Source organism: Sminthopsis crassicaudata, chromosome 4 (assembly GCF_048593235.1).
Source record: "Sminthopsis crassicaudata isolate SCR6 chromosome 4, ASM4859323v1, whole genome shotgun sequence".
Classification (NCBI taxonomy): Eukaryota; Metazoa; Chordata; class Mammalia; order Dasyuromorphia; family Dasyuridae; genus Sminthopsis; species Sminthopsis crassicaudata.
Window position 1 is genome coordinate 54,876,827 of NC_133620.1, and position 15,140 is coordinate 54,891,966.

The 15,140-nt window shown below is 38.0% G+C and overlaps 1 protein-coding gene across 1 annotated transcript in view; it reads right to left on the reverse strand.

Moving 5' to 3' along the window:
- Positions 1 to 1,327: 1,327 nt before the first annotated feature.
- The window catches only part of GPA33 (glycoprotein A33), a 46,891-nt gene continuing 33,078 nt past the window's right edge, over positions 1,328 to 15,140 (reverse strand). Inside the window, exons 4-7 of the mRNA XM_074266499.1 lie at positions 12,823 to 12,978; positions 6,004 to 6,123; positions 5,029 to 5,152; positions 1,328 to 1,680 (exon numbers count right to left, since the gene is read on the reverse strand). Coding sequence (XP_074122600.1) covers positions 1,575 to 1,680; positions 5,029 to 5,152; positions 6,004 to 6,123; positions 12,823 to 12,978 — 506 coding nt within the window. The 3' untranslated portion in view covers positions 1,328 to 1,574. The remainder of the gene's footprint in view (positions 1,681 to 5,028; positions 5,153 to 6,003; positions 6,124 to 12,822; positions 12,979 to 15,140) is intronic.

The following is a 15,140-nucleotide window of genomic DNA, read 5'->3' on the forward strand; positions in this document are numbered from 1 at the left end:
AATGATGCATCAGCTGGTCTGTTACCCCTCCTTAAGTGGATGCTTTGGAAGGAGTTCTTTGCTCCATCCTACCTCCAATGAGAGGGGTAGAATATACCAGAATGCTTAAGAGGTACAAGTACCAAAGCGGAAGATGAATTTCCTGTGAAGAGGATTCTTGAGAGCATGATAGTGATGGAGTACAATCCACAGAGCACATCAAGTGGGCAGTATACATCCTAAAGGGTGATCTGGATCTCTTAGTGACTGAGCAGCATCTCATAATCTGTTCCATTCAGAGGCTCTGGGATTTGCCGAGTGAGGCCATCGAAAAAGTTTTATTATTGTTAAATGGCAGTAAATTGCCAGAAGAAAACCTCTCATGAAAATTGACTTTTAAAAAAATCTCCCAATTTTCACATTTTAAAGATAAGTTCCTGAAACTTCAAATCCAAAAGCTGAAAACTTCCAGTTGGAAATAGCTTCTTAAGTAGGATCTGCCTTCCTTCTAACCAAAGGGAATGGGATTGTTGGTTGCTTTGGCCATGAGAGAGGCTCATAGTCTGCATTATATCTATATTTTTGTCTAAAATAAATAGAATAGGGGCAGCTAGTTGGTACAGTGGATAGAACATCAGCCCTGAAGTCAGGAGGACCTAAGTTCAAATCTGGTTTCAGACACTTAACACTTTCTAGCTGTGTGACCCTAGGCAAGTCACTTAACTCTAATTGCCTCAGCAAAAAAAAAAAAAAAAATAAAAAAAAAAAAATAATAATAATAATAATAAAAAATAAAATAAAATACATATTTAGAGCCTGATCATGTAGTTGGAGACTCTAGCACTTAGCACAGTGTCTGGTACATAATAGATGCTTAATAAATGCTTATTAATTGGAACACTGGCATGATTGACCCATATTCAGCTATAAAAAAGAAACTTTTCAAATATAGATAGGAAACAATTGAAAAGCAGTGAGGTATAAGAGGAAAAGTCCTGAGCTTGGAATCAGGAGAATTGGGCTCAAATCCTTCCTAGAACAATTTTTTTTTTTTTATCATGAGCAAGTGATATAAATTCTTTAAGACTTCATTTTCTCATTTATAAAATGGAGGTAATAATTCTTATTCTATATCTACTTCTGCCTAACAGAAGAAAAGGGCTTTGGAAATTTTAAGACATTATTAAATAGTAGTTATTATTATTAGCTTAATAAATCAAATGAAATTTATTAAGCTTCTCCACAAGGACCAGAGCACTGTGCTAGACACTAAAGAGATACAAAGTTTAGAAGATCCAGTCTCTACCCAAAGAAGTTTACTAGTTTGTAGGAAAAGAAAACACCTGTATAGATTGCAGTAATATCTAATGTTGCACATTACATTAAAGCATTACAAAACATTGTAGGAAGAAGGGAGAGAAAGAATTTGGAGCTCAAGACAAAAAAAACAAAAACAAAAACCCAACCCACACCAAATGTTAAAAAAATGTTTTTACATGTAATTGGGGGGGGGATAATTATGATTTTAGTAAAAGAAAAAAAGTTATGCTCTTTTTGCTCTTTTCTCCTCTTCTTCTCCTCATCCATACAGAAAATTAGGCAGTTTCAGGCTCCCCTGAACTCCACCTGTCTTCTTCACTGTCATGGCGTCTGTGTATTTCTCTCATCTGCTTTGGAGGTTCCTGATAATTCTCTCGATTCCTAAAAGTTATGGTGGGAAAAAGGAATAAAGAATCATTATTGATTTCAAATTTAAAATTATTGATTTCAAATTAAATTACTATTGTCACTCCTTAGAAGTAGATTGCCATGTTAGACACCTAATTCTGAATCTTAAATGGAGCTGGAACAATACTCTGACCCAGAGATTCTGCTACTGGGTATATAAGCCATGGAGGGAAGTGATAAACATCAGGATCCCATAAATTTATGTATATAATATTTATTTCAGAATTATATATAAAATTTACATATAAATATTTCTATAAATTAACATCCTTTGCAGAATTTTCTGTGGTAACAAGGAACTGGGAATGAAGTAGGTCTCCATTAATTGGGAAATGTCTATTTGCATTATGGTACACAAATGAAATGGAATTTTATTGTACTATCATAAGGAGTAAAAATGAAGAATTCAGAGAAACATGGGAAGACTTCTATGAAATGAAGAAAAGTGAAGAACTAGGAAAACTATATACTCCCACTACAACAATGTAAATGTAAACAACAATAGAATAATTGAAAATTAATTCTGTGAAATTATAATGATTAATCTAAAAGATTTAAGTATCTTTCTTCTGTGTAGTGAAAGGGAACTGTGGCTGTGGAATGCTACAGATAGCTATCAGACATTTTTGATGTTTTGATTATTTTTGCCATTTTCCTCTCTCTTTTTTTTCTTTATTAATAGGGATGTCTCTCTAGAAAGGGAAAGAGAGATGTAGGTGAAATAAAACCACAAAATATCAATAATTTATAAAGCAGCTGAGATAGAAGTATAAACTTCCTACCTTGGGGTAGGATCTTCTGAAGTATGAAATAGGTAAATGGTAAATTTGAATGTTGAATTGGGAAGGGGTCTTCAATCAACCAACAAGCACTTATTAAACACTTACTAAGTGCCAGGAATTGTCCTGAGCTTCGGAATAAGAAGTTTTCAAGTATACATTCTAATGGAGGAAATAATCAATATGTATATAGAGAGAACATAGATACTAGCAGCTAGAGGCAGGCAAGAATTCCTGGGGTGGAATGTGGGGCTGAAGGTGAGTTTGGAAGGAAACTAGGGACTCCAAAATGTGGGACTGAGGAGGGCTCCAGAGCATGGCAGATAGTGAAGGTAAAGATGAGCAGCGGAGTTTTATATGTGGGAAATAGCAGTTAGGCCAGTGTGGTTGGACCATAAAATGCATAGAGTGGAGCAGTGTTGGAGAAGACTGGAACAGTAGGAAGGGTCCAGGTTGTAAAGAACTTGAAAAAAAAGTTTCTATTTGATCTTAGAAGTAATAGGGAGCCACTGAAGTTTATTGAGTATGGATATATGACATGATCACATATATGGCTTAGGAAAATCTTTTTGGAAGCTGAGTGGAGGATAGATTGGAGTAGGGAGACCAAACAAGGAGGTTCTAGCAGCAGATCAAGTTAGAAATCATGAGGTCCTGAAACAGTGGTATTTGTATGAATGGAGAAAAGGAGATACAAAGACAAAAGCAAGATTTGGGTTTATATGCCCACCGGGTCAAAGAGAATTGTTCCAGCTCCTCTTAAGATTCAGAATTATGTCTAACAGGACAATCTACTTCTGAGGAATGACAATAATAATTGGATTTGAAGGAAGCTTCACATCCTTACCCATAGCAAATATCCAAAACCTACTGTGTACAGAGAAGAAAAGGGGGGGCACAGTTTAGGCTCATTCTCTGCTATTACGGAGTTTATAATCTATTTGGGGAAGATGACACAGATCACAGGAGCAGAGTTAGAGCTGGCAGGGACATCAGTAGCCCTTTAGTCCAAAGCTCTCATTTGATATATGTGGAAATTAAGGCCCAGGAAATTAAGTGGCTTGGCCAAAGTTCACAGAGGTGGTAACCCAACTCTGCTCACTTCAGTGTGTCACACTGACACATATAGATAATTCTAATGTATGGTAAGTGAATTGAAGAAACAGAGTATTATTACATGGGATTCTTTAAGAGAAGGTATGGGAGAAAAAAGGGGAAAACTGATGAAGCTGGAAATCAGGAAGGATTGTATGAAGTTAAGTTTTTAAGAATGGGTTGAAATTTGATAGGCAAAGGGGAAAATGATCCTGGAACAGGAACGAACCTGAGCAAAGACATAGATAGAGATTAAAAAGTGCAGCATCTGATTGGGCAGCAAGGAGCAAGTAGAGTTGGCTGGATCATGGAGCTGGGGGAGCTAGGGCTTGAGGTCAGTGGAAAAGATTTGGAAAAGTGTCTGTGGAAAATGAAACAAATAACCATAAAGTGGAAATGTTGGGCAGTAGTAAGGATTCAGCATAGCAATTTTGATACTGGAATTGGAGATTTTCTAAGGGGAATTTTCTAGGGCCAAATCTACTACTATATAAGCATAAGGGCTTTGCTTATTTCCATTCTCAGAAGAGCTTCCCTGCACACTTGAAGATCCGTCCATTCATTCATTTATTCCACAAATACTAATTTGCCAAAGCAGCAGCAATCCCTTTCCTTAAAGTAGAAACATCTCCAGAGAAGCAAGAAGAGTCGAGTTTTGAGATGAGAGAATTAAAAAAATCTTTTTTCATATTTTATACTTTAGGCAAACAGCCTCTTGTGGGAAGCGATGGAGCATGTAGAAGAAAAACTAATGGATTTGGAAAGATTGTTTTCCAAACATGTTTTAGAGCTAGAAGGGACTTCAGAGATTTTCTAATGACTAATTGGGGCTAATCTAATCCAACTCCCTCATTTTCCAGATGAAATAACTAAGACTCAGAGAGAATCGTGATCAAGGTTACATGATATTAAGTAAAATGAATGAAATAGCACTGTGCTAAACTATACCCTGGCTTCACTGGCTTCCTTCAATTCTACCTCACATCCCCCCTTCTACCAAAAGCCTTTCCTGTTCTGGATTAATTGTAGTGCCTTCCCTATGTTGATTATTTCCAGTTTATTTTATTTGTACTTAATTGTATGCTTATTATTTCTTCCATTAGATTGTAAGCTCCTTGATTGCAGAAACTATTTTTCCCCTTCCTAGTAATTCCAGAATTTAGCCCATGTCCAATACACAGTAGATGCTTAATAAATGCTTGGTGATTTGAGAAGCAAATAAGATGGTTCCTGCCCTCAATGGGCTTATATTCTTATAGGGGGAAATAAAACATAAAGGGAAACTAGGAAGGAGTGGGGTACAAAGCATGGTTTGGAAATGGCTAGGAAATAATTGGATCTTCTGACTCTAGAGTTGCTGCTCTTTCTGTCGTACTGCAGATCTACTTGTAACCTGGGCCCATCCCCTCTCCCTCCACAAGTGCCAGAGAGAAATGGTATCACTCACGGCCTCTCGCCGTCTTTTTCCTTCTCATCCTTGCAGCAGCAACAGTACACAATAATTCCGATGATGATGAGAGCAGCAACTACACCTCCCGCAATCCCAGCATACAGGGCAATGTTCATGGAGGCTGTGAGGGGACAAATCAGCTGGGTTATCTGAATATCTGGAACACCCCCCAAAGCACCCACCCATGACCATTTCTACCTCTTGTGAAAGCACTAGACATTGACAGTCAGTCTGGTATAGTCTATTGGGTATGACTCCAACAAATGCCCTGGTCAAAGAAGGGACAAGGAAAGTACAAAAAGTCAGGGAAATCTGATCGCATCCAGCCTCAGATATTTACCTGGGCAAATCATTTAACTTTATTTGCCTCAGTTTCCTCATCTGTAAAGTAACCTGGAGAAGGACATGGCAAACCATGCCAGTATTTTTGCCAAGAAACCCCAAATGAGGACACAAAGAGTCAGATGTGACTGAAGAGTGAATTAACAAGACCCTGAGCAAGATACTTAATCTCATTTATGTTAGTTTCCTCATATGTAAAAGGGATAACAATAGTCCTTACTTCCCAGGATTGTGGTAAGGATAAAATGAGATAATATCTGTAAAAAAAAACTTTATAAACCTTAAAAGTGATAGCTAGTATTAGTATTGTTTTTTTTTTAATTTTTTATTTACAAAACATATGGATGGGTAATTTGTCAACATTGACCACTGCAAAACCTCCAGTTCCAAATTTTCCTCTCCTTCCCCCATTCTCTCCCCTAGATGGCAGGTAGTCCAATACATGTTAAATATGTTAAAGTGTATGTTAAATCCAATATATATAATATTATTATTGTTATTATTATTATTATGAGCAAGGAACGAGCATACCCAAAGCTTTCTAAGCAATCCTTGTGACATTTCCTGCCCTTTCTCTTGTGGCCCTTGCCATCCCTCCCTCCCGTCTTCCCTCCCTAGATGGGCTCTTACGAGGTCTGACAGCAACAGTGATATTGCAAAACTCAGTCCCCATCTCATTGGTGGAGGTGCAGATGTAATAGCCAGAAGTAGCATCAGAAATGTTTTTCAGAAGCAGGGACATTCCTGTGGCTGGGAAAGAAGAAAAGATCAAAATGAGAAGAGAAGCTACTTGGTCTGAGATTGAGAACACTTCATTCAGGTGAAATGACTGATACTTAATTAGTATCCTTTTAAAAAAAATCCAATTACATGTAAAAACAATTTTTAGCATTTATTTTTAAAATTCGGATTTGCAAATTCTCTTCTTCCCTTCCCTGTCCCTTCATTGAGAAGCAAGCTATTTGACAAAGGTTATACATGTGCAGGCATGTAAAACATATTTCCCCATTAGTCAGGTGAAAGAAAACATAGACCAAAAAAAAATCAAGAACAATAAAGTTTAAAAAATATGCTTCAATCTGCATTCAGACTCTATCAGTTCTTTTTCTTGAGGCAGATAGTATTTTTCATCATAAGTCCTTTGGAAATGTCTTGAATCATTGCAATGCTGAGAATAAATGTTTTTCATAGTTGATCATCATACATTACTATTTCTGTGTATGCTACTCTCCTGGTTCTGCTCACTTCACTTGTATCAGTTCATGTAAGTCTTTCCAGGGATTTCTGAAAGCAACTTGCTCATCATTTCTTCTAGGGTTGATGGGGAAGTGTCTTAGTTGTCATCTCAGAGATGCAACCCAGACTGTGTCAGAAAGAATTTATCATCATGATCTTTCTTAAACTGGAAAATTGATCCCCTAGGGATTAACAAGGAGGCACTAACTAAGCAGTTACAGCATCCAGTCATGAAGGGAAGGGAAAAGACAGATATAATAGACAATTTCCCTAGCTATGGGTCATTGTGTCATATGGAAAAAAACAGAAAGATACACACATTGGGAAAGTCCCAAGTTTCCTAACAATGTAGCAGCCATATCTCTAATGCTGGAGACATTCCTTCTATATCATGGGAGAAAAAAAGAAAAAAATCAGACTTCTTCTTTGGTCATAGGCAGAGCCAAAAATTTCACATTGATTTTTACAGATCTTTTTTTTCTTTCATGGAAAAGTACCTTACTGTAAAATTTGGGTTAATATCATACAAAACTATATGCATTTCTGAGTTTCTAAACTTTTTTTCTGTGTTTTCTTCAGGCCTTCATGTGTCATCTGCAGCTTCCACCCCCTCTCCCCAATTTTCCATTTAATTTCTTATGCCAACCTGAAATATATTGAAGCTTCAGCGGGGATAGTCGTGATGTGGAAGTGATAACTATTTCCTGACCCTATCTGAGGAAATACAATTTCCTGAAGTTCTACAATCAATTAGCACTTGGTCATTCCCTGTTACCCGAAGGGAGTGACCTCAGAGATGTGACTGGTTCTGTTATTACTGTTTGTCCCTTGTTCTCCAGGAGATCATGTCATCAGGGAGGGGATGCCATGAAATGCAAGTGAATTGGATTTAAGGGAGGGAGGCTGTGCAAGGTCACCTGCCTCATTTCTCCTCCAGAGCATCTGGGTCCAGCCAGATAGAGATCAGGAGGACTGGAGATGGCCCCGGATGCATGGGAAGACCTTGGACTGGCCTATTTTCCTACTAAATTGTGCTTTAGGTCATCACCCACAACTAAAAGTAGCTGCTCCCCAAGTCTGGACACAGTCTGTCCCTTCCTTTGCTACTACCTCTGGCCATGGTTCTAACAAACCAAACACCTCTCCACTGGTACTCTACCATTTACTAGATGGTACATGCGAGGAAATATAGCTAGAAGTGAACCTACCAAATCCTCATTTGCTTCCTAATTCTGTGTGCCTGTGAGTAAATTAGTTAACCTTTGTTTATCTCAGTGTATTAATCTATAAAGTAAGTCTAATAATACTTGCTCTATCGAACATCATACACTTTTGAGTTGGATTGGGTTGTTTGTTGTTGTTGTTGTTGTTGTTTTTTAAAGCAAAAGGGGACTTTGGAGATAATTTCATTCAATCTCATTATTTCATACATAAGGAAAATAAGACCCGAAGAGGTGAAATTGACTTGTCCTAGATCACATAGGAAGTTAGTGCCAGAATTTGAATCCACATCTTCTGAGTTTGAAGTTAGGGCTTGTTCTACTATTCTACATACTAACCTTAAAGGTCCATACAGATTCTTTGAAGAGAGAGCTTTATAAATGTTGAATCACTATGTAGTGATTTAATGTGTTACTATTATTATCCATGTGACCTTAAACAATTCAGTTAAGTTCTCTGGGCCTTTGTTAAAACATCCATTGTACAATAGGGATTTAATTGCTTTATTCTCTTTTCCTGATCTAGATCTGTTATTCATTTGTATAAAGAACTACAATTAAGGAAACTCTTTTTCCCAATGCAGATATATCAATCATTATATAACTCTGAGTCTTGAAATGTTGTTGGTACATTGAGGGAATAAGTTATTTGCCCGGAGTCACACCATCAGAATGTGGGACTAGAACCCAAGGTTTCCTGATTCTAAAACTAATTCTGTAAGCACCATGCCATGTCATTGTATCCACCTACCTGAATTTGAAGGGCTCTATTTAATATTTTTCCTTATATCTGTACTGATCAGATCAAGGTCACTTCTTGCTTTAAAATCTATTGAATTCATATATATATGAAACAAGACCAGTGGAAAGTATTGGGAAATCTTCCTGCTTATAATAATTCACAGTAATAAAGAATTATAGTCCAGAGATTTGACTCTTAAGAAAAGCTATCTGGGGGCAGTTAGGATAGCAGCAGTGGATAGAGCACCAGCCTTGAATTCAGGAGGACCTAAGTTCAAATCTGGTCTCAGACACTTAACACTTCCTAGCTGTGTGACCCTGGGCAAGTCACTTAACCCCAGCCTCAAAAAAAAAAAAAAAAAGCTATCTGACTATTCATACATTTATTCAACTATCTATCTTTAAGTATATCTCCATCTATAGCTATCTACCAATATATCTATTGTTACCTCAATCTCTGCCTATATTTCTACTATTATATATCTTTATGTCTATATCTATAAATATATCTGTATCTATCTTTAGCTAGTTGTGTTCCAATCATTTCAATCAAGAAACTCTTCATGAGTCTCTAGGAGTTTTCTTGGTAAAAATACTGGAATGGTTTGCCATTTCCTTCTCCAGCTTATTTTACAGATGAGGAAAAAGAGGCAAACATGTTAAGTGACTTGCAGTTTGTAAGTATCTGAGGCTGGATTTGAACTCAGTTCTTCCTGACTCCAGACCTCATCTTCTAACCATGATGCTACCCTAGATACTCAATATATCTGTATCTACATCTCTAGGTATATCTCCATCTCTACCTAGATATCTATCTAAAAACATATGTATCTATATCTATCTAGATATTCATTTATACATATCTATATCTATATGTCTAAATATCTATCTATAGATATCTACAAATAAAGATATCTAGCTATAAACATACATAGATATCGAGACAGAGATACATATCTCGGTATCTCCTCCCATTTCTCTATTTGTCTATGTAAGTATGTCTATACCTAATCTATCCATCCATTTATATATCTATCTATTTATTAACCATCTATCCATTTATCATCTATCTACTTACCTATCATCTATTTATCTATCCATTCATCCATCTGTCCATCTGTCACTTACCATCTATCTACCATCTATCATCTATCTCTCTATATCTATTTATCATCTATCATCTATCTACCTATCACTATCATGTTACCCACCTATATTATTCTATCTATCCACCTATCATCCATCGATCGATCCATCCATTCATCCCTCCATCTATCTATATCTATCATCTATCCACCTTTCTATCTCTCAAACTCTATTTACCTGTCTATATTTATCTATCCATCCCTCCCTCCCTCTATCTGTCTATGTATCTATCTGGCCATCTAGCCATCCATCTATCTATCTATTTTATCCATCCATCTAACTATCTGTCTGTCTGTGTACTAACTCTGTGCTGGGGGTCAGTCTGGAGTAAAATTCCCCAGCTAACATGCCAGTTTCTGAGCAGATAGGGATGCCTTACTGTAGGTTTTGCTGCCACCTAGTGGCCTTAGATGAAATATGAGCCCAAGATGAGCTGAATGACTCAGGCCAGGTTGTAACAGGGATTTGAGCAGAGCTCCAGGACTCAGCATCCATCCCCAGTGGGGCTCTTTGGGACGATTTACTAGGAGCGAGTCTGAGATGCAGCTGGATGTGAAGCTCAGAGACACCGGCCCTTTCCTACACTCTATCCTTAGGGGTGTCAGGAGACTCAAATGAGAAGATGGATGTAAATCTCTTTGCAAATCTTTAAGTGCTACATAAATGCACATTGTTGTTGTTAGCCTTCAGTCTGCAGGCCTCCCATTTGATGAACTTTTTAATTTCCTGTCTTTTATTGCACCCCCATTGAGCTCAAGCTATGGTTAGAGAGCAACACACAGGGCTATGTGAGTAAATGATTAATAGGACTCAAAAAAAAATGTATGCACACACTTTTAGCTTTAATCTGCATTATTAAAACTTTAAAAAGTCTAGACAATCAAGAAAATAATAAGTTAAGAGGTGATTTATTTTTGCTTACCAACTGCTGAAGTATAAGCGCTCACGCGAAAATTAAACAATGGTTCTCTCAAGTGGGTTAGAGCTAGCTCCAGCACATCCTGTCTCCCCTCAAGCACCAGGGAACATATGTATGTTGTGGGGTGCTGGACTTCTGCTTAACCCAATTTCCCTCAGCACCGTTGGATATTATAGTCATACTCCAACTCCACCAAGACAGAAATATCTCCATGTAGTGCTGGGTGTGATAGCCCAAGTTAGAGAGGAGTGTGTGATAGCTCTCCACAAAATAGAATTAGATTGGGATTGGGGAATAGCTGAACAAATGATGGTATGTGAATATAATGGAATATTATTGTGATGTAAGAAACAATGAAGCTAGTTGGTGCAGTGGATGGAGCACCTGCCCTGAAGTCAGGAGGACCCGAGTTCAAATCTGGTCTCAGAGACTTAATACTTCCTGGCTGTGTGACCCTGGGCAAGTCACTTAACCCCAGCCTCAAAAAAAAAAAAAAAAAAAAAAAAAAAAGCAATGAAAAAAACAGTTTCAGAGAAACCTGGAAAGACTTTATGAACAGATGCAGATCAATGTGATCAGAACTTGGAGTAAAACAACAAGAGTATTGAAAAGATATGAACAACGACTAGTGAACTCTAATATGATTCCAGATGATAAAGAATGCTATCCACTTCCTGACAGAGAGATGATAGAATGAGATTCATGTTGTTCGTTATGGTCAGGTTAGGGACATTTTTTGCTTTATGCAGATTTTTACAAGAATTTACTTATTTTTGTGAAGCATGGAGTAGGAGGGAGAGAAAACAAATGCTTGTTAATGAAAAATATATAATTTAATTTAAGAAAGGTTGGAGATTTCCATTGCCATGAGCCCAAGGAATGAAGAGGTGGGATTTAGCCATCATGGTCACAACGATAAAATAGCAGCTCAGGGACAGAATGGTGATGCTGCTGTGGAAAAGGGGCAACTGTTAAGAGGCATTGTGGTCTATTGGTTAGAGGGCCAACTTTGGAATCAAAATGACTCGAGTTAAAGTTTTATCTCTGACTTATACTGGCTATGTGAACCTCGCAGGTCACTTAATCTTTGTGTCCTGGGTGACTAAGACTAACAACTGGGGGTAGCCACTGATTGAGGGGGGGCATTCAACAGAGGAAATCACAAGCCCAGACTAAGGAAAAAGAGGAACTTTTACAGATAATTCACATTGAAAAATTTCCAAAGGCACAGAGGAGACAGGATGGTATAACGAGAAAAATATGAAACTGAGAATCAAAAATCTGGGTTCCAATACGTTACCTAACCACAAGTTTTCTCTTCAGTAAAAAGAAGGGACAGTTGGACCGTCTCTCTGAGGTCATAGACTATTTCTATGCTGGCTCTGGAATAATTAGGTTTGAATTTAAATCTCACTTCTGACACTTCTTACCCATGGGATCTTCAATAAATCATTGAGGTTCCCTGAGCTTCAGTAATAATGTGTAAAATGAGGGGACGGACTCAATGGCCACTTAGCCGATGGAGCAATAGCTGGAAACAAGTCATTGCTGTTGCAGTGTGGCCACCTGGTGGACAACAAGGCAAATGGCACTGTCGGGCAGAGCCACCTCGTCCCCATGAGAATGTCTCTCTTAAAAAGCCATCTGTGAAGCAGACCAAGCTTCTCCTTTTTTGCCATCACTCGGTTCTTCTCTGCCCATTCAATCTGGTGCTAAATCCGTTAATTGTACCCAGCCACCATCTCTCAATCTATCTGTACTGGGTACTATGATAAACACTACAGGAAAAAAGAAAAAGTCACATAATAGCAGTTTTCCATGACTTTGCATTTTTCCATCTTGTATTTAAAAAATAATATGAGTGATTTTTGTCAAATGTCTTGCTGAAAAACTTGAAACATCTAAGACATTCCTCTGATATAGTCCAATAATTTCCTAATTTCCAGTCAAGAACACAATTATTTATTAAATGCGCCAGACAATGTGCTAAATTCTGGGGATACAAAAACAAAACAAAACAAAACAAAACAAAACAAAAAAAGATTATCCTGGCCCTCAAAAACTCAGTGTAATTGGAGAGACAACATACAAACAACTCGGGGACAACGTGATCTCAGATGGCGCCTCGACCTCACTTATTACAAAATAAGTGCCTGTATGTCACTGGGAGGAGAATCTTCCAGATACCTGGTGATGGCAATGGTCGTTCTTTGTTCTGGATGTCAAAGCTCTTCCAGCTGTACTGGGGGGCTGGGGATCCCTCCTCGGACTGGCATTTTAGCTGGATGTTATTCCCATATGTAGTTTCCCCTTCAATGTTGCACTTTGGTTTGGAGGGTGGAACTGCAGAGAAGGAAAAGATGGAGACTATCATATTCTGTGGGTTTGTGGAAGGACTATCTAGACCATAATGTATAACGTGTTCTCTTACCCCGACCTCCAACTTCCGCATGGCGGCTGCCACCAAGCAAACATATATTCCATTTTTAAAAATTATTACAGCTTTTTATTTACAAAACATATGCATGGGTAATTTTTCAACATTGACCTTTGCAAAGCCTTCTGTTACAACTTTTCTTCTCCTTCTCCCCCCTCCCTTAGATGGCAGATAGTCCAATACATGCTAAATACGTTAAAATATAGTTAAATCCAATATATGTATACATATTTATACAATTATCTTGCTGCATGAGAAAAGATCTAGAAAGAAATAAAAAAAACCTGAGAAGGAAAACAAAATGCAAGCAAACACTAACAGAAAGAGTGGAAATGCTATGTTGAAACCCATATTCCATTAACAAACACATTAATGTTTATATTATTATATATTAATGTAATATAATAATAAAGTGCCTAATGGGTACCAGGTGCTGTGCTAAGTACCATAAAGAAAGGTTAAAAACTGTCCTTCCCTTAAGAAACTGACAGTCTAATGGAAAAACAATATCCAAACCCCTACATAGAGATAAGCTATCTCCGAATAGATGGAAGGGAGTAGGCGAGAAGAAGCCTTAACAGCTGGGATATAACACAAATAGCTACTCCTCCAGTCAGAGCAAGAGATACATGAGCAGAGCTGGACAAGTCAGCAGTGTACCCAACTCAATGCACAAAAGGAAGACTGTATCTCCTCCTTGCTTGGAGGGTTTGAGCCTTTTCCATAAAGTTGGAGTGGGAGGGTGTGGTATTAGTAGAACAACCATCAAATCAGGAGTCAGAGGACCTAGCCCTGCCATTGATTATCTACCAAAAAGTGAAGGCCCTGAGGTTCCTTTAAGATTCCTTCCAGCTCTAAACCTATGATCTCACACGCCTCACTTATTACAAAACAGGTTCCTGTCTGACACTAAGAGCTAAATCTTCTTAAATTTAAAAAAAAAGTTCATCTATAAAAAGTTGGTTTAAAAATGGCAGCCTCAGCAGGTAGCTATCCCTAATGATGGGATTTATGGCTGGAAATGACTCTGGTAATAATCTAGTCCAAACTCTTCATTTTACAGATGCATAAACTGAGGCTCAGGATATAGATTAATTTTACACCTCTAGGAAATGGCAGAGCCAGGATTCATCCTCAGAGGAAAGAATATTAACTCTGTAATCAAAGGAGCTGGGTTTAAATCATACTTTTGGTGCTACCTGCATAATATTAAGCAACTCACTGAACCTCAAAATAGAGACAATAAAACTAGATAGCCAATATAGACTCTCCAAGATCTAGATCCATGATGATCCTAAGTCCAGAACAGCCCCCTAATATTTGTATGAATTTAAGCAATTCACTTAACTTCTCTGAAATTCAGTTTCTTTATTTACAAAAGATAATAACTACATATTTCTCCACTAAGAGTCAGGTTTTCCTGAGAATAATGATGTCAGAGAAAACACGTCTGTCCAGGTACAACTGTAAAGCTAGAGAGACCTCAGAGACCATCTCCTCATTTTACAGATGAGGAAACAGGCCCAAGGAGGGTAAGTTAACTGCCAACTTGCTTGAAAGTAATATCAAAAGCAGAATTTGAACCTGGAACCGGGATATTTTCCCTGAAATCTCATCCCTTCTTTAAATTATAGGAGGCTATAAGCCTTGATAACCTCCCATAAATGGTCATTAAAACTTCAGAATAAACCCCCAGTTTCTTCTTCCTGTGGTCCTCTTGCCCACCATCCCTTTTTATTCTGGATCTTTGCCAGTTTTACCCCAAACCCTAAGAGGCCTGATTGCCACTTCCAGAATTAAGGCAGATGGCTACTGTCACATTTGTACCCATTATTGCTCCTCTCCCCCAGTGTGTTCCCCTGCTTTCTCCCTCTAACTCCTCCATTTCTGCCTGGGGTTTGGGGTGATTAGAGAGACAGCCAAAACTCTAAAGTCAACTAGGATGAATTGTCAATTATCCTGTGAAAGTCAGCCTTCAAAAACTACCTTTTGGTCCAATAAAGAGGCAGGTCTAGGAACAGTAAGTGAGAACCCTGTGACCCACCGACCCTTTGGGTCAGCTCTTCCG